Raw genomic sequence first — 26,277 nt, forward strand, 5'->3', positions numbered from 1 at the left:
ATGCAGGAACATGAACCCTGAGGTTGACATCATCAGGTCCCACGTTGATTGCAAATGACAATGCTATTTCATCTGTCGTCAGACAGTCGAATTGTATTCTACGAAAAAGTATATTAGTTTTAAACGTTTGAATTTTTGCAACAAAGTGCAAAAATGAGTGACCAAAGACGAAATTAAACATTGGACATAGGTCACAAATTTTGGTGACGAATTTTCAGTTGAACGTTTATAAATTTGAACGGAAACATTGCGGGAAAGCCTCTGCATTATATTCCAAGTATTCCTCACTTCTTGTGTAGAAATGAAAGATTCCCAAGATATCATTTGCGGCCATCATAAAAAATAATTTACAAAATTGATCAATAAAATGCAAATTGTTTTGTATTCAATATCCATCGTTGAGAATAAACTCTCCACTCCTTTACTTCTCCTTTACTTCAATCGTACTTAATTAAGTCTAATTGCAGGCAGGATTGACGAATTTTCACCCTATAGTTCATCGCACACACGCTCTTAATTCCCTGAAAGAAGACTAATAAAATATTTTGAATAATGATAATTGTCATTATTATTTGAGTTGAAAGCAAATGAAGAAAATAGATTCACCAAGTGCACTTGTAACAGGCGAAACTAAGCTGGAGCCTGGGAATTACACAATCCACGTAGGCCTATGGCTGGCTCCCGTTGAAAAAAAGTCACGGAAGAAAGTTGTAGGCCCAGGTATACAAGCCCCCCCCTGAGAGTAAGACCTTGCATTGTGTGTGAATCTAGAGACGACGCTTCTCCAGTCTTGTTCCATGGCACGAGGCGAACGTCCGTATCCTATACATAGGCCCCCTGTCGGATTAGGAGATGCAGCTTGCATCTCTAACGGCGTCAATGTTGGTATTTCTGATAGCATGTGAAATTGTCTTCTGCACTGGCGGATGGGGGGGGGGCGCACGCGATACACTAACTGCCACGCCTGTGGGAAAAGTTTTACTCCGATCCAGTGCAACCCGCTGAGTTTGCGTGTCCCCCTTCCGAAAATCCTGGAAATCCGCCCCTGTACTAACTATCCTATTTCTGCTCAGAACTGATTTAAGACCAGTTTCTTTACAGACAACAGTACGTCAAGTTGCATCTCTTGGGTCTGGCCCAATCACATTCTGGTCTCACCGCCATTGCTACAAGTTGTGCTAATGCACCTACCACCGCCTTGCATAAAGTGCAGTACAATTTTGACAAACCTGCAAAGGCAAGATCAGAAACAGGTGACCGAAACTGTCATTAATTTATGCAAACTGTCTGCGCCGAATCTTTGCCCCAACCGCACAAGGGTGCACCCTTGCAAGAAGGCCAAAATATGTCCGCCGAGCTCATGAATAAAAGTTATCATCACTCAAAATATTCTACATTAGAGAGTCCTGAGAGCCATGAAATCGAGGAATTGGAGAAATATGGCACTGAACCTCTGGCCCGGACTATGGGCTTCAAATTCTGAACAATTTGGATGCAGTCGGGTCCGAAAGTGGCACTATTTGGCCGTTTTGCGAAGGGATGGTTTTTCAAAACGGCTACTTTTCTGGGCAGGGACATTTCTTCATTTTAGGGGTGGTCTGCTTCTTGTGAAAATTTCTCAAAAATTCATTGTCAACCCCCCGAAAATTGAAAGGAAAATTAAAGGGGACATGTCAATCATCGTGTTTCTGTGCAGCCTGGACACCTGTGAGAGTTGTGAGTAGTTTTAAAATAATTGCGAAATGTGGGGATTTATTATTGCTGTCTATGTGAATTTATTTGTAGTGGTGCACCCACAAGCATGACCACGCCCCGATTTTTTTGCGCAACAGAGGTACGCTGTCCATCCAATGAATGTGGTGGCGGTATAATGCCAGCACATGCAAAGATGGCGCCGCTCTTGGATATGGATGGTGTCTGGGGAGAGCCGACTTCGACCCTGGATTGGTGCGAAGAAAACTACGTTGTGACACCATACATTGCTGAGTTTTGTAAATACAATCTGTTGCTTTCTGCATATATATTTATTTTAAAATTCTGAGGCGAATCCTTAGCGAAAATACAGCAGAAATAAGGGATTATTCGCCCCAGGCGTGGCCTGATGATGGCATGTCTGGCTAACTGGTCGGAGTGCGGCGGACGACAGCTACGTACATAAATCTGGGGGTAGACCCGTAAACAGGGCCCGACGAATACTCTTCCGTCGTATACTGGTACGACGGAGGAGTATTCGTTGGGCCCTGTTTTCGGGTCTATTTTGGGGGTATTGCTATGCCAGCCAGGTGAATTCCTCATTATACCCTGTCATACTCAAAAGTTCAAACAACTCCAACCTTTTGACTTCTGCTTACATTAGTTAGGCCCTAGCCTAGTCTGCTTTACAACTGTCCATCTATCCCACCTTGGTCATCAGTCATGCACATGTGTTCACCCAGTACTGCATGTACTGCCAGTGTATCAATCATTAGGCCTAATCAATTTAGCCTATTTACACAGGGAATTGCATGCTGTGGCACATGACGGGGGAGCCGTATTCCGGTCCCATCTCCTACGACTATGGTTTTAATTTTCATCAAATGGAGAAGAGCCGTAAATGGTGTTTGGTACTTGTGAATGCCATCATGGCCGTAGTCTCACATTGAGACGCTACACGGTGTGTTGCCAACATAGAGTTCAACATATTTCTTACAGCGGTTTTTCTGAAGATATGCCCCCATTTATATTTGCAAAAGGACGCTAGTAATGACATACATGATAAAGCCAAAAGTGCTAAATTTTTTTGAAAGTTTTATATGCAACATCATTATTTGATGTCCACAGACATGAGAGAAGCCAGTACTGATGCTTGATAATACTGATTTTTATCAACACCATTAAACCCTACTGAATTCTATGCTATTTGAATATCAACTGGACTTTTGGTTAGGCAATGACTTGCTGTGATGGAATAAAAATCACATAATAAACCAGATTTAAGTTCTTGAAAAGAGGCAGAGTGCGAAACGAATCCTATACTAGGGTGTGAGAATCAGATTTTTAGCTGATTTTAGCTTTTTTTGTTTAGATCTTGACCCAAAATTTCAGCTTTTTTGTACTCCTGGTCTGTACAAAATTGCAGGGACTTTTCACATTTCAGCTTTTTGCTAGCTGTTTTCAGCTTTAATTTTAAGTGACCACTCACACCCCTGCTAAAGTTCGAAGGGCGATTTTGGCAAGAATGTGGAAAATGTGAAGTTCTTACCAGCTTTGGTGGAGGACGACATACATGTAAATTTACCTTTGTTGTATGAGTAGCAGGGTTCTAAATGTAAGGAGTGCTGATACTGTTGACTTTTGTAGACTGATTATTTGACGAAAATTTTCAGCCCAGTTTCGTCTTCAAAATGTGTATGTATTATGGTAGAATGGAAAAGAAATAATAAATTGGAGGAATTTTTCTACCACTGCAGGGAATACAGTGAGCAATGTTGCCATGATCATCCCACCAATTATGTCCATGGTCTACTTGTCCTTCTGCAATGTGGAACAACGATTCTACTGGGCTTGCTTTGCTTTCCTCTGTGAGTGTTTGCCATCAAAGTACCACTTGTCAGTGGCTCACGTCATAGCACTTTCCCTGACAACCAATCACAGCTTATGTGAATTGCATACATATACATGTAGCTACTTTTTACAACAATGTGTTCATTCACACCGTATGCTCAAGAGTGGTGCTTGAGTTGTGGAAACATTATTACAGGCTTGCCCAGGTGGGATTCGAATGTATCACTTACCGCTTACTAGTGCTGATGTCTTTAGACTCAATTGTCAAGTTTGCAGGGATTCAAACTAGCCACCCAAGCCCAGCTCGTGTAAAATGGGATCATGACATGTAGTGCTTTAGCCATACCTCCATTGATCCTGCAAAATTGTCCACAATGTCACAACTTGACGGATTTGATGTCTTTATTTTTTAAGCCACAACGGACCTTAGAGGTAATGGTTTGCAACATTGTATTTTTAGTTACTGTCTTCATAGTTTATTCCAAGCTGAGGATAGAAAATCTTCCTATCCATTCACAGTTTTCTATTATTCTCTGCAGCTGTCGGTCTGGGTTCCTGGTGCTTCCACATGACCTTGCTATATGAAATGCAGGTAAGGGGACAGACCGGATGAGACAGACCACACATTGCACTTTGCTGACAGGCAGTGCCAGAGATAGAGGCCTACCTCTCAAGCCTGTGAATGCCTAGAACCCAGTGTCTGTTGTGCTACATGTATGGATATTTAAAACTCAACTCAATGGCGAAAAGCGAGTTGTTTAGACAAAATAAGTGGTCCTTTGGTACCAGACGGGGTATTGTAGATGACAGTGTGCAGGTACAACCATGTGGGATATACATGTATCTCTTCTTGGAAGAAGTGTGGTTCTGGAGAGACCCGGCCGTGAGAACTACGCCTCTTGCAAGAAGAGATACCCTGCAAGGTCATACCTGCAAACCGTCGCATGCCTCAGTATTACACTGTGCAAAGCTTTGAATTCTACTCATCAAACTGGGTTTGTGTTGCACTTTAAAGTTGCAATAAATCTGTAGAAGTGAGTTTCATCCCGTGGGTATACCTAATTTTGACTTGTGTTATTGCAGATATTGATTTACTCTCCTGCTGGGGCCAAATTTGCTGAAGCACAAAAACTATGCTTAAAAAGCAAATAGGTTAACAGGTCAAAATCTGTGGGATTGTTATGCTAACCAAAAGACAGGTGAATACGATTCCAAAACAATATACATCACATGAAGTTTTGGCTGGTAACCTGATTTGTCAAGCATGGTTTTTCACGCTTAATTTTTGCCGGGAGGTGGCTATAGCCACAGTGAAAATTGAGATCCTCAGCCCGCTTTTCAACTATTATTCTCGGCCCACGCTCAAGCGAACACGGTGAAAGAAGGCAGACCCTGGCTCTTGTATATATGGTAATTGGTCTTTGTGCGTAGCCCAGAAATGAAAAGATTTTGCATCATAATCACCAGTTTCACAATAGTCCCCACTTTGAAAAGAGGCAACGGGAATGTAGAAGGGTGAGTAGAGCCGCATGCCGCCGAACAATCAGCCTTTTCACTGTGTAATTCAAAGTGTGGAGAGCATGCAGGGCCAAAAATCAAGAATTTGCGGTGTGGCAGGTGGCCTTCGTGGCCAAGCGAGGCTGGAATTCTTGGAGTTGGCTTTTGGGAAGAATTTCCTGTCGTCAAGGAGTTAAGCAGCTGTTTGACATTGGCCCCTGGTGATATCTTCATTGTTTATTCATTTCGCAGCTCTTAGATGAACTACCAATGATATGGGGAACCTGTGTGCTGGTTTATGCTTTGTGAGTATAAAACAAATTACGTGTGCTATCTGATTGTCCTGCAGATGTTGTGCGGTTCTGGTGCAGTGTTTTGTCAGTATTGTTTATTTGACTGAGTCCCGGTCAAAATAAGTAAAAAACCTTCTTTTTGATGTGGCCTGGCTTGACTCTGCAACACTATCGACAATATACTGTAGACAACAGTTATATTGTTTCCACTGAGTGAGGTTTCTTAAAAGAAGCTGAGCTGAATGAACGCAGCTAGGAGCCTTGAGCTGGGCCAAGAGAGGGCGCAAGTTTGTTAGCAACAGAGGCTCCGTTGGTTGCAACTACACTTTGCAGGCTCACAAGCGACTATGAATGCATGCATTGCGGTCGCATTGCCACCAACAAAATGAACATTCCTGACCAACATGGCTCTCTTTCGACCGATGAGGGGGTGCTTCTGCTCGAGGCGGATAGCCTGTGCTCATGTTGTCTCTCATCAAGTTTGTTAGCAGTAGAGGCTCCATTGGTTGCAAGTACACTTTGCAGGCTCACGAGTGACTATGAATGCATGCATTACGGTCGCATTGCCACCAACAAAATGAACATTCCTGACCAACATGGCTCTCTTTCAACCGATGAGGGGGTGCTTCTGCTCAAGGCGGATAGCCTGTGCTCATGTGTCTCTCATCAGCAGCCACACATTGTAATATACTTATTTCTCCATGCATAGCAAGCTCTTCAAATAAGTTGGACAATCTGAACTAGATGTTTCTTTGAGGTAGCGGCATGTTTTCCAGTTATTTTCTTTAACTTTAATGCTTTTTTTCCCTGCACAGCTATGAAAGCAACTCAGAGCCCAACAGCCACAACTATCCACTGGCGTTATTGCTTCTTATATATGCCTCGTTGGTCACTGGTATTTACATTCTAACCAACCAACCCGTCTTCCATCAGGTACATGTAACTCTCATTTTTCTCTTTGATTTTTGTTCAGTAATGTTTGACTTTCCAGTAAGAATAAACCTGTAACCTAATGACATCGCACTTTCTTAACTCGCCCTCTCCTACAATAGTGACGTGGGATAGGATCCATTGAGTCCCTGAAGGAAGCACACACATGATGCCATTATATTTTAGGTCTCTTGCAGACGAGAAAAAAAATATACTAAGAAGTTATTTTCATCCTTTGATCTGTTACAGACGGCCTATGGAATCCTGGTCTTTACACTTGTGTTCCGCGGTGTGTATTGTGTCACTGTCAAGTAAGTCAGCTCCTTTGTTAAATTGTCCATAGAGGAAACTTGGCTAGGTTCACCTCATGTTCGTTTTCAGTTAAACATGGAAAATTAACTGCTGCAGGATTCGAACCCAAGACCTTTGGAAATGCTGCACTTGTGCTCTGCTGATAGTCAGCTAGTTGTTGGGTATTGTCAAGCTGCCAGCTTCAGGATGAGTAGTCCAGAGGTCAGAGCACTGGAGTGGTAATGCAAGGGCTCGTAGGTTTGAATCTCTCCTCAGTCAGTTTTTCTCTGTTGTTGCTTTCAAATTCACATCGCAGTAAATGGAAAAGGATAATTTTTCTGTCATTGTTTATCATACACTATGCTAAACCGGTTCCAGTCATCTGGATAATCTTGGTAAATTGAATGATGGTCTTAGGTTTGAGTCCTTTTTGAGTAATGGCCCTATGTACTGATGACATGTCACAGTGTTTACCAAAGTACAGCCATTTGCAAAAGTTTAAGACCACCTGGAATTTTATTGTTATTTCTGTCACTGGGCCTGCATTGCATTGTCTTTTTGACTGATTACTTAATTCACATGATTTTACAGTCGTGCATAACATCAGTGTAGTGCTGTATACCCATTTGAATGAAATTTTTGCAAAGGCAGGTCTTGTTTAACATTTAGTCTGTAAGGCAGCTTGGGAAAAAAAGCCAGTCTAAGAAATAAGAAATAAAGGAGGGAACACTGAATATTAGACTTTATTTTTTTACTACATTTCCAAATCATGGAAATGTAGTAAAAAATGTTCAACCAAGGTACCAAGGTAACACATTGAAAATAAACCTAAGTTGCCATGATTGGTTTAAGTTTGGTTTTCCTTCAGGTTAATGCATTTTCTGTGGGTGGTCCTAAACTTTTGAAAATGACTGAACATGTACATTGTGGGAGAGAATGGGGTTCATTGATGTATATATTGCCATACATTGCTATCATGACCAAACGAGTACGATTGTCTTTGTTTCCAAAAGGCAGTTTTTTTGCACCCATTGTTTCAAATTGTCTGGGGAATCGTCTCGCACAATTAGAAATGGTAAGATTGCACCTTTCACTTCCCTACTCATTTCAGACAGTGGCCGTGTACACAGCACTGATAACCCCTATTCTATCCCACCATGCAGTGCGATGAACATCTGATACATAATTATCGTTGGGTTCATCATAGACTTTGCACACACGATACGTCACTTCGTGGTGTGGCAACTATCCACGATACGTCACTTTGTGGTGAAACCGACGATATCATCGTAGAGCGATTCTGTGCACTTTATCCTTTTCTTTCATGTTCTTAGGAGTTAATCGTTAATGACGCAAAAGAAGACGGAGATAGTTTTGGATCCCCAGTAGTGATTGTCAACATGATCACTGTGGTAACCAGTTTGTATGGTGTCCTTGTACGTGGAAGGATCGGCCATATATTTCACACCAAATCAATATGATGTAATGGCGTGTGTAACTGCACATTCCTTCATGTCTTACAGTTGTAGCTTGATTTTCTCGTTTTGTTTCTAATGACAGCAAACAGGAGTATTCACTATTCCTCTTTGTGTATTCAATTGGTCTCTATGCGACTGGATTCTTTTTGTGGCTAGTAGACAACGGTTTCTGCACACAAATTAGGTATGTAGTCAAAGTTTCTTATGTTGAGTCTCCTTACCTTAAAAGCTTTATTCATTTTGCTTGATTAATCATAAGAACTGGACTTGTGAGGGGACTTGTGACTGGACCTGTGAGAGGACTTGTGACTTGCCTTGTGAGGGGACTTGTGACTGGCTTTGTGACGGGACTTGTGAGGGGACTTGTAACTGGACTCGTGAAGGGACTTGTGACTGTCCTTGTGACGGGACTTGACTTTGTGAAGGGACTTGTGATGGGTTCGACTACAAGACTCTTTGAAGGTGGAGTCATTACAGCATTCTGGAGGGTGCAAGTTCAGTTCACGCATCTGCTAGTTTTTTAAGTTAACTTGAGTAAAAATAATGTGAGAAAGGTTTCCTTGCACCATTTTTTTGATGTTTTGTTGTTTTTTTTGTTTGCCCAGGCAATCACGAGAGCTCATTCCAGCCCCTGCTAGTGCAGTCTTACAACTCCATGGTTGGTGGCATGTCTTAGCTGGCCTTGGTACCCACGGCCACATCATGTTTAGGTAAGTGGAGTCAACAGCATATGCAGGCCATTGAAGGGAAAAAAAAAAAAACACTGGAAAGTTGCAAATGGATGACATCGGATGCCAACCTGTTTGCAGTCAAGTATTTGGACGTGTCAGTCTGAACCCGTATTGGAGATTCCAAGTCACAAAACTTTGAAAAGTCACTGTATTTGCCGGGTGCACCGTTGTTACCTAATTACAGTGCAGTTTGTCAGAGTAATTAATATTTGTTTTCCTGTGTTGTGTTTTTGTTTTACAGTTGCTATTTACGAAACAGGTTTCTGAAACGCAAGACCACTGTTTGGGTAAGAAACGTATATTCTAATCCATGCTACAGTGGTTGAAAACTTGTCTCAGCAAAGTTATCATACTGAAACATGAATATTTTTAAGAAAGGTTACACTAATGTATTTGAATAAATGAATAGGCTCATTTTGCCAGTGATGGTCATGTTCATATGGACTGGTTTTTGTTATTGTTAACAAGTGCATAGACACATTCAAGCATACTAACAGGTTCTGTTGGATGTTTCTTGCAGCAATTAGGCATCCTACCGTTTGTGTCAGTTGGGAAGGCAGAATGAGGCTACATTGAAGACATCCCTGTTCGCAATATGGTGCTCACATCACACAGGGTACAAGAGTTGTTGCCATGTCATTTTCCAACTCCCCGTACATGTATATATAGAATGTGGCACTGTGTAAATCAAGCGTAGTTACCATTGTAGACTGTAGAATGAGCTCATTGGGTATTCCAACAGGGCATGCCCAGAATGAGGTCATTCCAGACCTAAGTTAAAGGTCTGCCCGATCAAGGCAGCCCTAAGCCAATTCCTGCACATGCTTTGTTCCTGAATGACCTAATGTAGCTGTTTTGAAATGCCCAACTTGTTCATCATTAAAAGAGAAATATGGTGCTTGCAAGAAAACCAAAAAAAGAACTCGCACACTGTCTCAAGTCCGAGCCCCTCAGCGCGTCTCGGCCTTTTTGTAAACCCAGACCCCAATCCATTGTCAAACAGTCTTCATACTCGAACAAGTCAGACTTGCAGTTTACATGGTTTAAGGTTTGATTCAGCTGTACCACCATTCACATAATGTACATGTCAGTATACTTACAGGAAATAGGAATAAAGATTTGACAGATGTGCTCCTCTGAATGATAGTGTAGCTTCTGTTATTTCTGGTTTATTGTTACTGTTAACTTTGAATAAGATTTTGAAAAACAAGACACATACATATTCATCTGTATGACTCTCTAAGGAGAGGAAAGCAAGATGCCAGAAAATTTTCAAACGGGAGGGTTTTGAACAGGTTCGGTGAAATGTGCCAAAGTCTTGGACTTGTAAATGTCCCTTAATGGGAAGGGCCAGGCAGTTTGTGCTGGATGTTCAGCTTCAGGAAGACAACTCGGCTCAGTTTTTTTCTTAAGTTCAAATTTTACAAAGCCCCTATTTTGAACGTCAGTTTTTGCACAGGCAAACAAGTCTTCGCAGTTCCTTCCAAAATACTGGGTGCAGTGGAAATATGGCCTCAGCACCGAGGGTTGTAGGTTTCAAAAGTATGAGAGGACAGACAGTTTTTAACCTTGGCTGGAAAGCGAGAGGGAGATACAGCAGTACTAGGTGAAACCCTGTTTGACAGGCATAGATTAAGTCATAACTTACAGTTCAAATACTTCCACACCATTTTGCTACAAGTTTTACTCTTGTGACTGTGCAATTATACCATTGTAACGTGAGCAGTGTTGGTAGATGGGAGAGTGGTATTGTTTCCATGTTAAGTACATGTAGGTCAGTGTTATTTACATAGCTTTTTGGTTGGTAATGTGACTGCTTACCTAGTTTTTTTTGCCCATACTTAGCAAATTTGCCTACATGTAGTCCCTGTTTATAGGATAGTTTACTTGTCCGTGTTGGACTTATTCAAGGGCATACATATAATGAAATTTGTGCCCATTGGCTGTTGTGCAAAACACAGCACATGAAGTTGAAACTTCACACATGTAAGAGCAGTCGCTGCTCTGTATAGTGGGTATAAACTGACAACAGTACTTTCTCAGTATAAATGCTTTGTTTTTAGTGAAGTACTATATCAAATAAAGAGAATAGACAGCAATTGTTCTTGACCACAGTGGTGCCCTTTGTAGTTTCTTCTTTGTTCTGGATAACTGTCTACTGAAAAATCATAACCTATTCTTTCTTAATTTCCAGCACATGACAAAGGGACTTGGCTGAAGACCATCCTCTCTTAAGATGTACCAGGAACTGTAAAGTTATTGTTACTTCTAAAAATGCAGTTCAAGAATATCATTTAATTGGCTAGCAACGGACATTCCTGTGCATTCATATTTCACAAGGAAAGACCAATAATACATATTGGATACATTTGACAAGCATACAGTTTCCAGACGATTTCTGTTAAGGATACTTGCACCACTACATGTATCTGCAATTAGTAATTCAGCACTTGCAGGCACTTTTTAATTTGGCATTAAAAAAAAGATGAAATCACAAATGAAACACACCTCTCCTCTCTTTGTGTCATAAATGTAAGGACGGACAATAAGATCCCCTTTCTATGCAAATGAAAATATTACTCTCACGAATAACTTGATTGTGCTAGGATTGTTTCACAGATGAACTCAATACCTTAACATGTACATGTATGCCTAGTTTAACACTTCCAAAATATACAGAAACTGCAACATCAATTTTTTCCAACATTACCACTTTACTCGGCCATTATGTAAGACGGCCTCAGCAACTTATTCCTGATTACGATGTACCGGGTCACAAATATAAACACCTTTTACAAAAGGTTGCCCAAACTTCTCAAACAACAAGTTAGACAACGGTAACAGACAAATATTACTTTCAGAGATTTGCCAGCTCTCTTGCATTCAATATTTTCTATTATTTATATTATATTCATATGTTTGTAATGCTTAAATCTATGCATTTGTACATGTAAGTCACAGTAAATTTTGGAAATTGGAAGTGACTCGTGATTGGATTAAAACATCTGATTTGCATCAGAATAAACTGCCACAAAGTTCATAACTCCGATCACTTGTAATGTACAAAAATGAATCTTGGCTCTTTCAGGCTTTTACAAATAATACAAAAATAGCATAGCATCTTTCTACCTTTTCTTGGTCAATTCAATAATTGTGTTACAACTGAAAGACAGGGGGTCTGGTTCCATCTGCGATCACCATAGCAAGGATATTAATCATACTACAGCATGTCATTACAATTCTTTCCAACTGATGTATATGTACAATGATAACGGATTCATCACTCACAGATAACAGAAAATACATGTAATACAATGCCGTAGCCAACCTCTTTCCCCGATAGATGACAAAGTGTCAAATACATGTACATGCACAACGTGCAGTCTGCTTCGCACACATTAGCATCATGGACGTCTACATGTGAATATAATCTGAATAAAACTGAAACCTGTAGAATTTTGATTGATCGATTAAACTAAAGCAGAAACACATGACCCAAACAATGTAGAACTGTATAAGAAAACATCTGATGCATGTTGCAACAGTGTATTAAAATCCCTTCTGAGCCAATGCACATACATGTAGGTACACTTTGTACAAGACTGTATGCAACTGCTAAATATTACTACTTCGCTCATAGAGATTAGCCAGCTGTTTTTATTTTGGAGTAATTCACATTCTACATACATGTACATATCATTCAGCTTTTCATGGAATTCAATTTCCGTATCTGAAGTTGTGCTTCTCTTTTCTATCATAGCTCATATCTAGACAAGTGGTGATCAAGAGCTGTTAAAGTACATGCCATAAATGAAATGTTGGCAAATTCTATGATTCTGATCATTTGTAAAAAAAAAATGGGCTCTTTGTATCATTCAGGCTACTCAAAAATGATAAAGGATAAAAATAGTTATTTACAGAAACACAGACACATACATGGTCACCAAAAGATTATTTCACGGCTGATAAGCAGAATGTGTTCTGCCGGAGGATGGCAGATGACTGAAACTTGCTCCCCAAGGGAACAGCGCATGGGGACATGGTTAACAAAAGGCGATGTTGATGAGCCACTCAGTTTGTAGCACTAATGAAAGACAAGATTCTACAATCTACAGAATTCAGGCAGATTGTCCCTCGGTGCCTAACCTTCATATTGAATCACTTCATATTTTTGCCTCCACCAACACTGAGGAAGGACTATCCACGCACTGATGAGGTCTCAGCATGTTACATGGAAATCACTTGTCTTACTACAACTTTTACTTGTGGATATATGCACAGTGCACTGTGGTGATGAAGGCACTGGCTTGTTCGGGTTAAGCCTGCGTATGCCAGTGTGGATATATCAAGCCTGGTATCCATTTTCCATACATGTACATCTACATACTGTATGACCACATGAGCTGATTGACATCAATTTAATCTTTATCACCCTCTCATATTTCTAGACTGTAAAAATGAAGTATGAAGGAAAAGTCAATGTTTCATTCATGCCATCAAACCCACACTGTTGAATTTTTCTTCCTTACCCATTTTTGGTAGTACATGTACATGTGCCTTTGAGTGGTTGCTACGTTTTTCAAAGAGCAAACAAATTTAAAGTGAGAACAATAGCATATCGGAGTAAACTACTTCATCCAAATCAATCAAAGGAAGAAAATGTGCCGAATGATGTGTCCACCTCTGTGGTACATGTATGTGGTTAAATTATGAAGCCTTTGCTGTGAACATACAAACAATTGAGGTTTGAGGAACCCTTACATGTAGGTCAGGGAATGGGCCTGGTAAACCATTTTTACATTAACACACTTACCATGGCAACATGTAACTGATATATTTCTTGATCTGAACATCCCGATGCCCCCCCCTAAAAAGGGAAAAATCTAAAGTATGAAAAACTTCACATTGAACAAACGAGGTTTTTTGAGTGGAAGGACTAGTCAATAAGGACAATACTGAACTATGCAAACAAGGTGATTTTTGTAAGAACTCTAACTTCCAATGTTTCTTGCAGAATTTGTAAATGTACACACTCACTAAGAGGCACTCGTACTTAAGCACTGCAAGCCAGATGGATAGATCACATGGACAATGACAAAGTCAGTGACAGTGATTCCTCGATGGATTTCATTTTTTCCCCGTCTCAGTTTGCAGTAATCAAGTTGCAGCCGGCGCGGGGCCTGGCTTGGCCTAACCGGCTTGCACCAAAATGATGCAGTACTACCTAGGTTGTGCTTGGAAAGAACCAATGTAACCAAATTGGACAGGTCGCTGAATATGAGTGACTCAGCAACATGTATCATGTCCTGTCCATTCAAGAAGCAGCCCCTAAAGTAGAGCTCCTGCAGGGCCTTGCACTGATTAACTTGCTCACACCATAATGCAGTTGTACCAGCCAGGTTATTACAGGAAAGATTCAAGGTACCCAAGTTGGGTAAATCCCTTACTGACTCAGCAAGCTGTACCATGTCCTTTCCATTCAATGAACAATCCCTTGCATCAAAATTTTGCAGGGCCTTGCACTGCTTTATGCGCTCACACCATAATGCCGCTGTACCAGCCAGTTTATTACTAGAGAGACTCAATGAAGCCAAGTTGTGTATATCCTTCAATGACTTGGCAACATGCACCATGTCCTCTCCAGTCAATGAGCAGTCACTCAAGGCCAGTTGCCGCAGGGCTTTGCACTGCTGCAAGTGCTTGCACAAGGGTGCTGCTGTGTCTTTCAGGTACAATGAGATATATTCAGTGCTCCAAAGTTTGGTAGTTCACAGAGTGACTTCGCAACGCGAGCTAAATCTTCACTAATGAAGCAATCACTGAAACATGCCTGTTCTAGATTTGTCATTGCATTCAGTGCTAAGGCTAAACCTTCACCGCACCCTGTAAAGATGAAGGGCTTAAACGTGACCACCTTCACTTCAGCGAGGTAAGTACTGGCACCATCCCTTGTAAGCTCAACAATGCATTTCAGAAAGTATGTGATTGAGTTGGCACCATCTCGGTGGAACTTTTAAATCATTTCACTTCCTGGCATGGTCCAGCCACATACAGTAAATCTCATTATTTACAAACAAGTGTATGAACCCCCTGTGAGGCAAACATTTGCACTGGCCTTCAAAGTAAAACAGCAGCACCAACTGGCCCACCGCACTTTGAAATGATAAATCCCTCTGATACCTCTCTTGAAATGCCTTCAGTAAGTGAAAGGTGCATGCTTCATTGTCACCACAACAAAAGTGCAGAAGATACTCAAAACCCCATGGGCTCATCGATATTATTACATGTATGTCATTCAGAGTTTCTTGAAATTGCTCTCTGTCTTTTTCAAGCATGTGTTGCAAGTATAAAGCAGCACGGAATTCCTGGAATGTTTTATGAATAAACTGCACTGGGATTAGCCTCTTCACGACTCTCTGCCTGGTCAGAATTCCAACTCTCAGAGCCCTTACAAGCACACTCGGATCAAAGTCACTTTCTTTAAAAGACAGAACTTGCTCTCCAAAAAGACCATCCCAACCAAGCTTGCCGAGAATGGTCACAATAGAGAATATTTCTTCTTTTGACACTTTTTTCTTTTACCGATGTATTCAATTGTCTTAGCGTACAGGCGTGGCATTTTTTCTGGGAGTGTGGACCCTTCTCTCCACAGTAAACACATCAAAACCGGCTAACCCGCTAAATACAGCTATTGGCACCTGATCCCCCTCTCTTGTTTCAAGGAGTAAAATACCCTCATACTGTACCAGTGTGCCTTCTATTCCTCCTTTACCGTTGACGAATTTCAACTTAGTATATGTCTGCAATATGTTTTTTGTCATCATAAATAAAGCAACGGGTTCATTTTGTACAAAACCGCCTCGTTTCTCGTAGTACCACTTCAGTGCATCTCTATCATGTCTATATTTACTACCAGCATCTTGAAATGAGACGTCAGATGTACTGTACAACAAATTTCAACTTTTTAAGTTTGGAAGTATGCATAAACTGGTATGTCTTACATGTACTTTAGTGGATCTCATCAATGCCTACTGAGCAAACCATGGAGGCAATTTTTACACACGGCCTTCCCAAAAGGAATTCGTTTGAAAGCGCGGGCGGGGGGGGGCTTGCATAAGCTGTAATTTTTGAAGAGCAAATTCAGCTCCAGACAATACACAAAGTGATTTCAGCAGTCAGCCTGTTGAGTATGGGACATAGAGAAATGTTAAGTACACCCTCTATTGACATGTACATGTTCTCGTGTTACAAAGTGTGCTGAATAAAGCCTGTCACGGCAAACGTCTGCCCTCCAAATTCCTGCCTCTAAAGTCATCTGAATTAACCTACGCCGGGTCACGCAACATGGTGGCAGCAGTGCTGGAACTTAGTGCAACGCAACACAGCCACTTCCCATTGGCATGGTTAAGCTTTTCAGTGTACTGTACGTGAAACTGCAATAACACTGTGGACTCCACAGTGCGGCGGCATAACAAACCAATCATCCATCGCCATTGCCCAAATGTCATGTTCAAGATCCCTACCTACAATGCGGTGTGCTTGCATTGGAGTCATTGTCAGCTGAAACCAACCCCAAAACCAGGCAAGGATGCGTTCCACTCAGCCTCTGGGAGCCCTTGGCTCTGTCGACACAAAGAGTAACATCCATCAATACATGCACATGTATATTAGTTAAAGTATCTACTGAATTTAGCTCTGTGCTGGACAATCCTGCATTTCATCAGTTGTTCTTTCTTTCTTTAAAATGTCCTACAACGCCATTTTCTTGTTCCTTGTGCCCCTTTCCCTTGTCACTTAAGGCGAGAGGATGTTTCAGTATAATGTGATGGCAGACCAGATCTTAGGTCATAAGCAAAAGTGCATTCAACTTTGCTTGATAATTCAATTTTGCTTGAAGCAGGAACATGTTTGTGCATTACGTCACATCTTGATATCTTTGGGAGGTTTGCGCGGTGAGGTGTCCACAAGTTAGGTTTGCAGTAACACCACATATACTGTATGTTATCTGAGGGTCCCACTGCCCAAAACGCGATGGGAAGAGCACGCTGCCGGAAAAGTCGAGTTACCAGTTCTACTCAGAACCAACACTCACTAAAAAAGACTGTATCTTATGACTTAAAAACTTAGTGAGTACTGGTACTCCATTTCGACTTTTTAAAAAAAGTTTCTTAATATAAGAACAAAATTCTTGTTACAAGAAATCGTTTCTCAACTTATAACCTCCCTTGCAAAACTTCTAGGAAGTGAAACAAGAAAGTATCTTGAAGTGAGAATTTTCCTCATTTATAGGAATCATTTTAAGCACAGTTGATAAAACAGATAAACCCCGAGCAGAAGATCTTAAAATACTTCCTAGCTAAAGCAGTGAATAAATAAAACATGGACTAACCATTGAGCTCTTCAGCCAGAGTTGGGTTCCTCACCTCCCCCAGTGCATTGTCAATAGTTTCTCTCTGATTGACCTCACCAGAATGTCTGTTTCTGCACTTGATCAGCATGTGAAATATCTGACTGACAATATCCAAGGGACAATTGGCCTCAAAGTGTGAAATTTCTGCGTAGCTGAAGCTGAGCTTTGTAGCCACTCCCTTCCATTCTCTTGCATCTATCTCTTGAGCTATGCCATTTAAGGCTCCATCGTTTATATCACCTGTTGAATAACAAAATGTGTACCCTTTCATGTTTGTTACTATTGATGTAATGATTTTCTATGCATTTGTTGAACCTATATTGTTTTTTCGTTTTTTTTTTGGAAATTTTGGTAATTTGCCCAACAATTGTAAAGCATGAAAATGTCATTCCAAGGTAACTCGCGTGACATTTGAAGAAAATGTTGAGTTTTAATGCATTACTGTTGCTAACATGGTACTTATTCAACTCAAATTACCATGTAATTAAGACAAGGCATTGTGAATGTATCTCTTAGTTTTTATTTGATCACTTTAAAATGGCTATTGTTTTCTTTATCACAGTTTCTTTGACGTGACTCGCGTGACAGGATAAAAAAGGGGATTTTTCATATCCCTTGAATCTAAAAGCATTTCCTATGAATCTACAAGTGTGCTAAAGTAAATTTTTACTAAACTAAAAACTTAATACTCTGACCTAATCCACGTATAGGTTACATTGTACCAAGTCTCTTTTGTTATGAGGAATGGCCTGAAGAAAATGTGACTCCCGTGACACAAATGTGTGACTCCCGTGACGCAATAACTTTTTCACTTTTACATTGTAACTGTAATAAGAGTAAAACAAATCCAATTATAATATTACATTAATAAAAATGATGTACCTGCAAATAGCGGTACATTATGGAAGAGAGTGAAAACTGCTATTATTCCTTTACTTTGGCAGATATGGGGTGGAAATCTATAGGGCATTCAAAATTTACTTTCAACAAGCATATTAAATTCATAATAATTGTCATAATTACTACCTATATGATGCTGAATCCGCTTGGTAGGATGACTAACTTTAGGAGAGAACTACCGGCATGTACATGTATACAGTAAAGCATGTACTTGTGTATGCATGTGGTATTGTTTTAAGCTTTCACATGTGGATTTAGTGCAGGTTCCACAGCCCACCTTCCACATGGTAAAACAATGCTGTGTTCCAGAATTTTCTAGGAGTTTTCCATGTAGAGGGGTTGACCGCATTAAACTGGGAGGGGTGTCTGAATATATGCTTGCCCATCTTACCTACATGTATTGTACATGTGCCCATCATCATACTTTCATGTACATGTAATTGACAGAGTTTCCAAAGGAAAGAGCTTCAATTAATGATGTACATGTAGTTGTACAGAAATGACATACAGCATCATTTTTGGGGGTAAAAATCTTTAATTTCATTAACTAATTTAATTTCGTGTTTTCACAGTGCTTTTACACTCAATTTCAATTGCTGGCGTGTGACTCACGTGACATATTGCGCATGTATGACTCGCTTGACACACTTGAAAGAGTTTTTTCCACAGGGAATGCAAAGCAATTAAGAATATTGTGGCGATTTTTGTCTTCCCAAAAAATAAATTGTTTACTAGGCCTACTACGGTAGCGCGCGGGAGCGGCTCAGCACGCGGTGGGAATTCCTGTGGGCGGCGGGTTCTCAACAACCCGGGGGGGGTGGGGGAGTCAGTTTGTGGAAAGTACATGTATGTATCCACACTTGCAGGCAACCCTATCAGACAGACAAGTAACTGGCCAGCAGGACAGGGAATAACTTATCTCATACGTTTATTCAACACCACACAGGGAGGTACAATGTACATGTACCTCCTAAACTGTGACCTCGGTTACCTCGGGAAGCGACAGGACCTCCGCCAATGACCCCAACAATGTCAAAGAAACCAATCCACAATTTGTAAGCAAATTCTCCCTGCAAAACCCACTTAAAAGAACAGAATTACGAATTACCGTAATCCAACCTTGACTTGCCTTAATTTAATAGCTCGGAAAACATGTCTAGATGGAAATGACAATGGTTCTTACTGACAGTTCAGAAAGCTCAATGTCCTGTTCCGCGCACCGTAACCGTATCCAAAACAAAGAAAGAGGCAAGTGATCTCATCTAAAAAATTCCCCTGGCAACATTGAATGACGCGCCATAATTTGGGCGACGGAAATAGCCCTAAGGGTCCAGTCCACTAATTCAAGCCCCATTGAAAACAGTGTAAAATCAGCACCGTTCAGGGCCCAATAGCATGCACGCCAACATCCCTGAGATTTCTGAAACACAAATGAAATTCTTGTCTGGTCACTTATCTTTCAATTTCTTTTCAATTTTTTGTGGGTTAACCAATTACATTTTTAATTATTCCCACAAAACAAAATCACCCCCCAAAAAGTGATTTTTCCGAAGTCTGATTGCAGCCATTTTTCAAGTGGCAACCCTCAACTTTCTCGGGCACTTAGGACCATTTTTCAACCGTAGTTTTCAGCCCTTCTGCCCTCATATGAAAGCTCAAAGACCCAGGGAGTTGATCCTGGCGACGATTTACACAATCTCACCATTTTGGGGGCCAAACAATCTCTTTTTTCAAAAGATACTGTGGGTGGGGGCACTTTTAATGCTAATGAGCTGGTCAGAAATTCTCACTTGAATTAGTGGTCTGCACCCTTTATATACACCCATTTTTCAGTTTTTCACACCAAACAACACTGAATGGTTGAGAATGCATCAAAAACCTCAATTCCAGAGAAAAAATGAAAAAAAATTGTCTAATGGCTGTATATGGAGAGAAAATGCTCAAGGTCAGCCTATAGCAAATGTGCACAAACTACTGCAGACTGCCTATATACACTAACTAGTGCAAATACAATGTGCAGTAAGCAGCTGAAAATTACACTTTTCACATGAGCAGCTTCAACTACCTGTTGCTACAAATAATGGGGAGGGTTACCCAGGCTAGACACTGCCAACTGTAGCGGCCAAGTGCACGAAAGACGTAAAACTTTGGCCATGCTTTGACATGAAATCTCACCCTAGATATTACTCCAGTTGACAGGCTCCAGCCCAAGAGTTGAAAACCTGAGCCCAAAATAGGGCACTTCCAACACAAGAGTAGAACAAATCACCATGCAGAGTGTCTCGATACCTTCCTCCATGATTTGAGTCACCTGTGCATATCCAGGGCCAGTCGGTGCCCAGGCTGTGCTTGACCATCTAAAATTGAACCGGACCCCCCCCCCACAGTTGGCCTCTGTTAGGGTTAGCCTTCATTAGGGTTGGCATCCGCTAGGGTTACGCTCTGTTAGGGTTGAAATCCAGCTTTTCTAGGTTTCATTCAGTCCATCCTAATCAAAGAATTTCTTGAATCCGACAAACAAACAATTACAAAGTGACATGTTCCACATGTACATATATAATTCTCATGTGATTACCTGGATATTTATTGTGTCCGACAATGCAGTATTTCTGATGTCTCATAACCCATAAAACTGTTATTCATGGCTTGTTGTGGTCTCTCCACCACTGCCAGGACCAACGTAAACAAGAGGGATAAATTTTAAACCCAGCCGCCACTACTGCATGGACGCCACCCTTAGGGGTGCAGACCACTAATTCAAGTGAGAATTTCTGACCAGCTCATTAGCATTAAAAGTGCCCCCACCCACAGTATCTTTTGAAAAAAGAGATTGTTTGGCCCCCAAAATGGTGAGATTGTGTAAATCGTCGCCAGGATCAACTCCCTGGGTCTTTGAGCTTTCATATGAGGGCAGAAGGGCTGAAAACTACGGTTGAAAAATGGTCCTAAGTGCCCGAGAAAGTTGAGGGTTGCCACTTGAAAAATGGCTGCAATCAGACTTCGGAAAAATCACTTTTTGGGGGGTGATTTTGTTTTGTGGGAATAATTAAAAATGTAATTGGTTAACCCACAAAAAATTGAAAAGAAATTGAAAGATAAGTGACCAGACAAGAATTTCATTTGTGTTTCAGAAATCTCAGGGATGTTGGCGTGCATGCTATTGGGCCCTGAACGGTGCTGATTTTACACTGTTTTCAATGGGGCTTGAATTAGTGGACTGGACCCCTAACGAGTGCTCCAAAACATCAAAGGATCGCTAATACGCCCGATTGGGCTCTGAACACAAGAAAATAGCCCAACGCGCAAGGGTGCACCCACTAGTACCCGGCTCGCACTCACCAAGTATTGAAGTCAATGCATCATTTAAGGGAGCAGTTACAGCGCACGAAACTAGGATTTCCATGGTGCAAAACAACGAACACGTTACGGAATAAGACATGCGTGAAGTACAGTACTAGTAAGTGTTAACCAGTTTGCGCTACATAGCCCCATTCAACCAGCCTGAACGGTCCTTGTTCATTTAGGTTGAAACAATCCAAGCAAATTGGTTGGCAAAAATAAACAAATAAATAGCAAAGTACCGATTGAATAATTAATGATATTTACATTCCATAAAGTTAATTAAATTAAACTGAACAGCAATCTTATACTTTCATGTACAGTATTAGAATTTGAACATCCGCAACAGGCAACATTACATAATATTGCGCTACAATATTCATGCTTTTATTGATAGACTACTACTGTTTGATTTACAAATATCAAACACTAGCTGAATCCCTGTCTAGTTTTTAGTAATCTAAAATAATTGTCAAATTTTGTGACTCGCGTGACATATTTTGAGGGTATTTTCACTATGAAAAAAAAAACCTGGGAAAATACAAAAAGTATTTCGAAAATTTTTCGAAGTTTTATCAAATAGACTGGAATAGCTACCTAATGTATGCAGATAAAGTAAAATCATATGAATGAACTTCAGTTACTTTGTAAGTTTGATTTGCACCCCTGCCCCTCCTTTTTGACCACAAATTTCATCCATATTCAGGATCCTGTAACCTAAGATTCTTTAATTTAAAAGTTCTTTGTAGATGGTTTCAACTTTCCTCTTATCAAATACAACTGAGAAAAATTTATTTCTTTGACTTCAATTTTTAAGTTTGATGATGACCCTTACAGGGAATGGTACACAATCACGTACACAAGATGTACATGTATACATCTGGATCATGAACAGCAACTCCAGGTGGGCTTTGCTAATGCGTCCCCCCTCCCCTGCACTTTAGTGCCTTGCTGAACTTGCCGTGATGAAAATAGCAACGCACCACGATGAGATCTTAACTTGCAGGGGCGAGTTCGGGTTGTGGCCTCTCTAAGCTTGATTCCACACATATACCAGAGGTGACATGAACACTTGCCAACATATATAATTGCCCGAGGGTAAAGTTACTTTTAAAAAAAATGGCCAGTTCAGAAAATGATGCCCGTCACCTGTTGCTGCACGTTGACTGTTGGATCTCCTTCTGCTCCTTGCACCATCCTGGTCAGCCATTCTGTTGGGAATTCATCTAAACAGTTAATCAAACCAGTAGACAAGCATGTGTGCTTGTTATATGTAAGTGCCCCATCTATGGCATCATTCCAAACTACATGTATAGTCGGGACAGTCCCAACTAAAGTGCCACAGTTGGGCTGCCCTAACTATGGTCAGCCATATAAATTTCTATAAAAAAATTCCTTGACCTTCGCCAAGTTTATACGGCTCACACCTGTCATAATGCACCCACAATATGCCAACCAGGCAAGATTTACCCGTGTATACAATTCATCTATATAAATTCATTTCTTTTTATTTTTTATATTAAATATATTTTTTTATATGAAATGATTTTGGAACATGCAAGGCACACACTGGCACTCTGTGCTGTTGTGCTCCAGTTGGGACTGTCCCAACTATAGCTGGAACAAATGATATAGTTGGGGCATAGCATGCTTCATAGGCTTCAGGGATGTCAAACAAGATGCTCCCTGTCTCGGTAATCTGGGAACTTTGTGGATCACGTTTTGTCAAGACTGGGTTGAAATCTGCTTAACAGCAAATTAGGTTGCATGTATGCACAATAGTACTATTTACACTGTGCTGGTGTTTTTTATTGGGACAAGAATCAATTAAATTTTTGTTTTTTTATATTTAAGCACAAGTAAAGGCTCTTCAAAAACCTCAGTAATAAGTATTTTCTTGTTATTTGACCACACCTTGATTACAGTACTTCAATTTCAATGGATCAGGTCAATTCGACTATGCTTTCGGAGGACCACAAGGGTTATCCAACAGACACCAGGAATTAATGCACACGGAACTCGGAACATCATACCACCATCATTGGAATCTTCGATTCCTATTGCCACTGAACCCTACAGTGAGCACCGAATTAGACAGTTTCAGGACTGTTTTGGGGGTGCAAGTCTTCTTTGCGTGGGAACAGGACATGTGTACCAAAGATAAGTCAGAATTACGCAAAAATTGGAGAAGGTTGAAAACACTGCGACATTGATGTGCATATATTTCATTACCCAAGGCAGATATGGATATAAAACGTACATAAATTGATAGAGCAAAACGTGCCCTTTGAGATAAAAGCAAGATTGCCAGAATTGAATAGGTTTTAGACTATTTTTGCTCAAATACACGGAGTATTCTTTGTGCCGGAACAGGACATGTGTACTACAGATAAATCAGAATTACGCAAAAATAGCAGGCAGTTGCACATCAACTCGGACATTTTTATGACGATATTTTCCTAACAACAGCAAATATGGATATGAAACTGACAGGAATCGATAGAGGAACATGTGCCCTTTAGATAAAGCCAAGATGGCCAGAATTGGATAGGTTTTAGATTATTTATGGTCGAATAACGGACTCTTCTTTGCGTGGGAACAGGACATGTGTCAGAATTACGCAAAAATTGGAGAAGGTTGAAAATACTGCGACATTCATGTGAATATATTTCATTAAACGAGGCAGATATGGATATAAAACTTACATGAATAGATAGGGTAACACGTGCCCTTTGAGATAAAACCAAGATTGAAAAAATTGGATACGTTTTAGACCATTTATACTCGAATACACGGAGCCTTCTTTGTGCGGGAACAGGACCTGTGTACCACAGATAAATCAGAATGACGCACAAATAGCAGGCAGTTGCACATCAACTCGGACATTCTTATGACGATATTCTCCTAACGACAGCAATTGTGGATATGAAACTTTCATGAATCGGTAGAGGAACATGTGCCCTGTTTGATGAAACCAAGATGGCCAGAATAAGATATGTTTTAGATTATTTATGCTCAAATACCCGAAGCCTTCTTTGTGCGGGAACAGGACCTGTGTACCACAGATAAATCTGAATTACGCAAAATTAGCGTGCAGTTGCACATCAACTCGGACATTCTTATAACGATATTTCCCTACCTTCAGCAAATATGGATATGAACCTTACATGAATAGCTACCGGAACAGGTGCCCTTTCAGATAACACCAAGAGTGCAAGAATTGGAAAAGTGTTAACCAATTTAAACTCGAATACACGGAGCCTTCTTTGCTCGGGAACAGGACCTGTGTACCACAGATAAGTCAGAATTACGCAAAAATAGCATCCAGTTGCACATCAACTCGGACATTCTTATAACGACATTTCCCTAACGACAGCAAATATGGATATGAAACTTGCATGAATCGATAGAGGAACATGTGCCCTGTGTGATAAAACCAAGATGGCCAGAATTAGATAGGTTTTAGATTATTTATGCTCAAATACCCGAAGCCTTCTTTGTGCAGGAACAGGACCTGTGTACCACAGATAAATCTGAATTACGCAAAATTAACATGCAGTTGCACATCAACTCGGACAATCTTATGACGATATTACCCTAACTACAGGAAATGTGGATATGAAATGTACATGAATAGATACCGGAACATGTGCCCTTTCAGATAACACCAAGGTTGCCAGAATGGGATACGTTTTAGACTATTTATACTCAAATACCCGAAGCCTTTTTTGTGCGGGAACAGGACATGTGTACCACAGATAAGTCAGAATTACGCAAAAATAGCACACAGTTGCACATCAACTCGGACATTCTTATGACGATATTTCCCTAACGACAGCCAATATGAATATGAAACTTACATGAATCGACAGAGGAACATGTGCCCTTTAGATAAAGCCAAGATGGCCAGAATTGGATAGGTTTTAGATTATTTATGGTCGAATACACGGAGTCTTCTTTGAGTGGGAACAGGACATGTGTACCACAGATAAGTCAGAATTACGCAAAAATAGCAGGCAGTTGCACATCAACTCGGACATTCTTATGACGATATTTCCCTAACGACAGCAAATATGGGTCTGAAGCTTTCATGAATCGATAGAGGAACATGTGCCCTTTCAGATAAAATCAAGAGTGCCAGAATTGGATAGGTTTTAGACTATTTATACTCAAATACACGGAGCCTTCTTTGTGCAGGAACAGGACTGTGTACCACAGATAAGTCAGAATTACGCAAAAAAGCAGGCAGTTGCACATCAACTCGGACATTCTTATGACGATATTTCCCTAACGACAGCCAATATGGATATGAAACTGACATGAATCGATAGAGGAACATGTGCCCTTTGGGATAAAGCCAAGATGGCCAGAATTGGATAGGTTTTAGATTATTTATGGTCGAATAGACGGAGTCTTCTTTGCGTGGGAACAGGATATGTGTACCACAGATAAGTCTTAATTACGCAAAAATTTGAGAAGGTTTTAAACACTGCAACATTCATGTGCAGATATTTCATTACCCAAGGCAGATATGGATATAAAAGTTACGTGAATCAATAGAGTAACACGTGCCATTTGAGATAAAACCAAGATTGAAAAAATTGGATACGTTTTAGACCATTTATACTCGAATACACGGAGCCTTCTTTGTGCGGGAACAGGACCTGTGTACCACATCAACTCGGACATTCTTATGACGATATTTCCCTAACGACGGCAGATATGGATATAAAACGTACATGAATCGATAGAGCAACACGTGCCCTTTCAGATAAAATCAAGATGGCCAGAATTGGATAGGTTTTAGACTATTTATGCTCAAATACACGGAGTCTTCTTTGTGCAGGCACAGGACCTGTGTACCA

The 26,277-nt window shown here is 40.6% G+C and overlaps 2 protein-coding genes across 8 annotated transcripts; one reads left to right on the plus strand and one right to left on the minus strand.

Moving 5' to 3' along the window:
* Positions 1 to 1,873: 1,873 nt before the first annotated feature.
* LOC110986014 (alkaline ceramidase 3-like) lies at positions 1,874 to 10,872 on the plus strand. 2 transcript variants are annotated; one of them, XM_022247587.2, is made up of 10 exons: positions 1,874 to 1,991; positions 3,450 to 3,560; positions 4,083 to 4,135; positions 5,293 to 5,345; positions 6,149 to 6,266; positions 6,513 to 6,574; positions 8,115 to 8,216; positions 8,638 to 8,742; positions 9,005 to 9,050; positions 9,284 to 10,872. In XM_022247587.2, the coding sequence occupies exons 1-10, from the start codon at positions 1,889 to 1,891 to the stop codon at positions 9,326 to 9,328; spliced, it is 798 nt and encodes a 265-aa protein (XP_022103279.2). In that variant the 5' UTR covers positions 1,874 to 1,888; the 3' UTR covers positions 9,329 to 10,872. The 2 variants fall into 2 exon arrangements, with proteins under 2 accessions (XP_022103279.2, XP_087001906.1); XM_087145780.1 differs by lacking the exons at positions 8,115 to 8,216; positions 8,638 to 8,742; positions 9,005 to 9,050; positions 9,284 to 10,872 and adding an exon at positions 8,292 to 8,571.
* A 532-nt stretch (positions 10,873 to 11,404) lies between these two features.
* Positions 11,405 to 21,302, minus strand: LOC110986015 (uncharacterized). 6 transcript variants are annotated; one of them, XR_002599063.2, is made up of 3 exons: positions 19,261 to 20,236; positions 17,153 to 17,413; positions 11,405 to 16,385 (listed from the first exon to the last, which is right to left on the minus strand). XR_002599063.2 is itself a non-coding variant. In XM_087145781.1 (3 exons), exons 1-3 carry the CDS (start codon positions 20,692 to 20,694, stop codon positions 16,363 to 16,365), a joined length of 330 nt encoding a protein of 109 aa, XP_087001907.1. In that variant the 5' UTR covers positions 20,695 to 21,302; the 3' UTR covers positions 11,405 to 16,362. The 6 variants fall into 6 exon arrangements, 1 of the variants encoding a protein (XP_087001907.1); XR_002599062.2 differs by having other exon boundaries at positions 19,257 to 20,236; XR_015427677.1 differs by having other exon boundaries at positions 19,203 to 20,236.
* Positions 21,303 to 26,277: the final 4,975 nt, after the last annotated feature.

The sequence above is a fragment of the Acanthaster planci genome, linkage group LG14, assembly GCF_054643075.1.
Source record: "Acanthaster planci isolate LZ-2023a linkage group LG14, COTS_SCS, whole genome shotgun sequence".
In the NCBI taxonomy this organism is placed as follows: domain Eukaryota; kingdom Metazoa; phylum Echinodermata; class Asteroidea; order Valvatida; family Acanthasteridae; genus Acanthaster; species Acanthaster planci.

Excerpts from the sequence above, each read along its gene's own strand:
- LOC110986014 (XM_022247587.2), top strand. The coding sequence starts at position 1,889 with ATGGCGCCGCTCTTGGATATGGATGGTGTCTGGGGAGAGCCGACTTCG. Across the intron at positions 8,743-9,004 it reads CACGGCCACATCATGTTTAG|TTGCTATTTACGAAACAGGT; the intron begins GTAAGTGGAGTC and ends TTTGTTTTACAG. Across the intron at positions 9,051-9,283 it reads AACGCAAGACCACTGTTTGG|CAATTAGGCATCCTACCGTT; the intron begins GTAAGAAACGTA and ends TGTTTCTTGCAG.
- LOC110986015 (XM_087145781.1), bottom strand. The coding sequence starts at position 20,694 with ATGAGACATCAGAAATACTGCATTGTCGGACACAATAAATATCCAG. Across the intron at positions 17,414-20,648 it reads CGGACACAATAAATATCCAG|GTGATATAAACGATGGAGCC; the intron begins GTAATCACATGA and ends GTTATTCAACAG. Across the intron at positions 16,386-17,152 it reads TCTGGCTGAAGAGCTCAATG|AGCCAAGGGCTCCCAGAGGC; the intron begins GTTAGTCCATGT and ends TTGTGTCGACAG.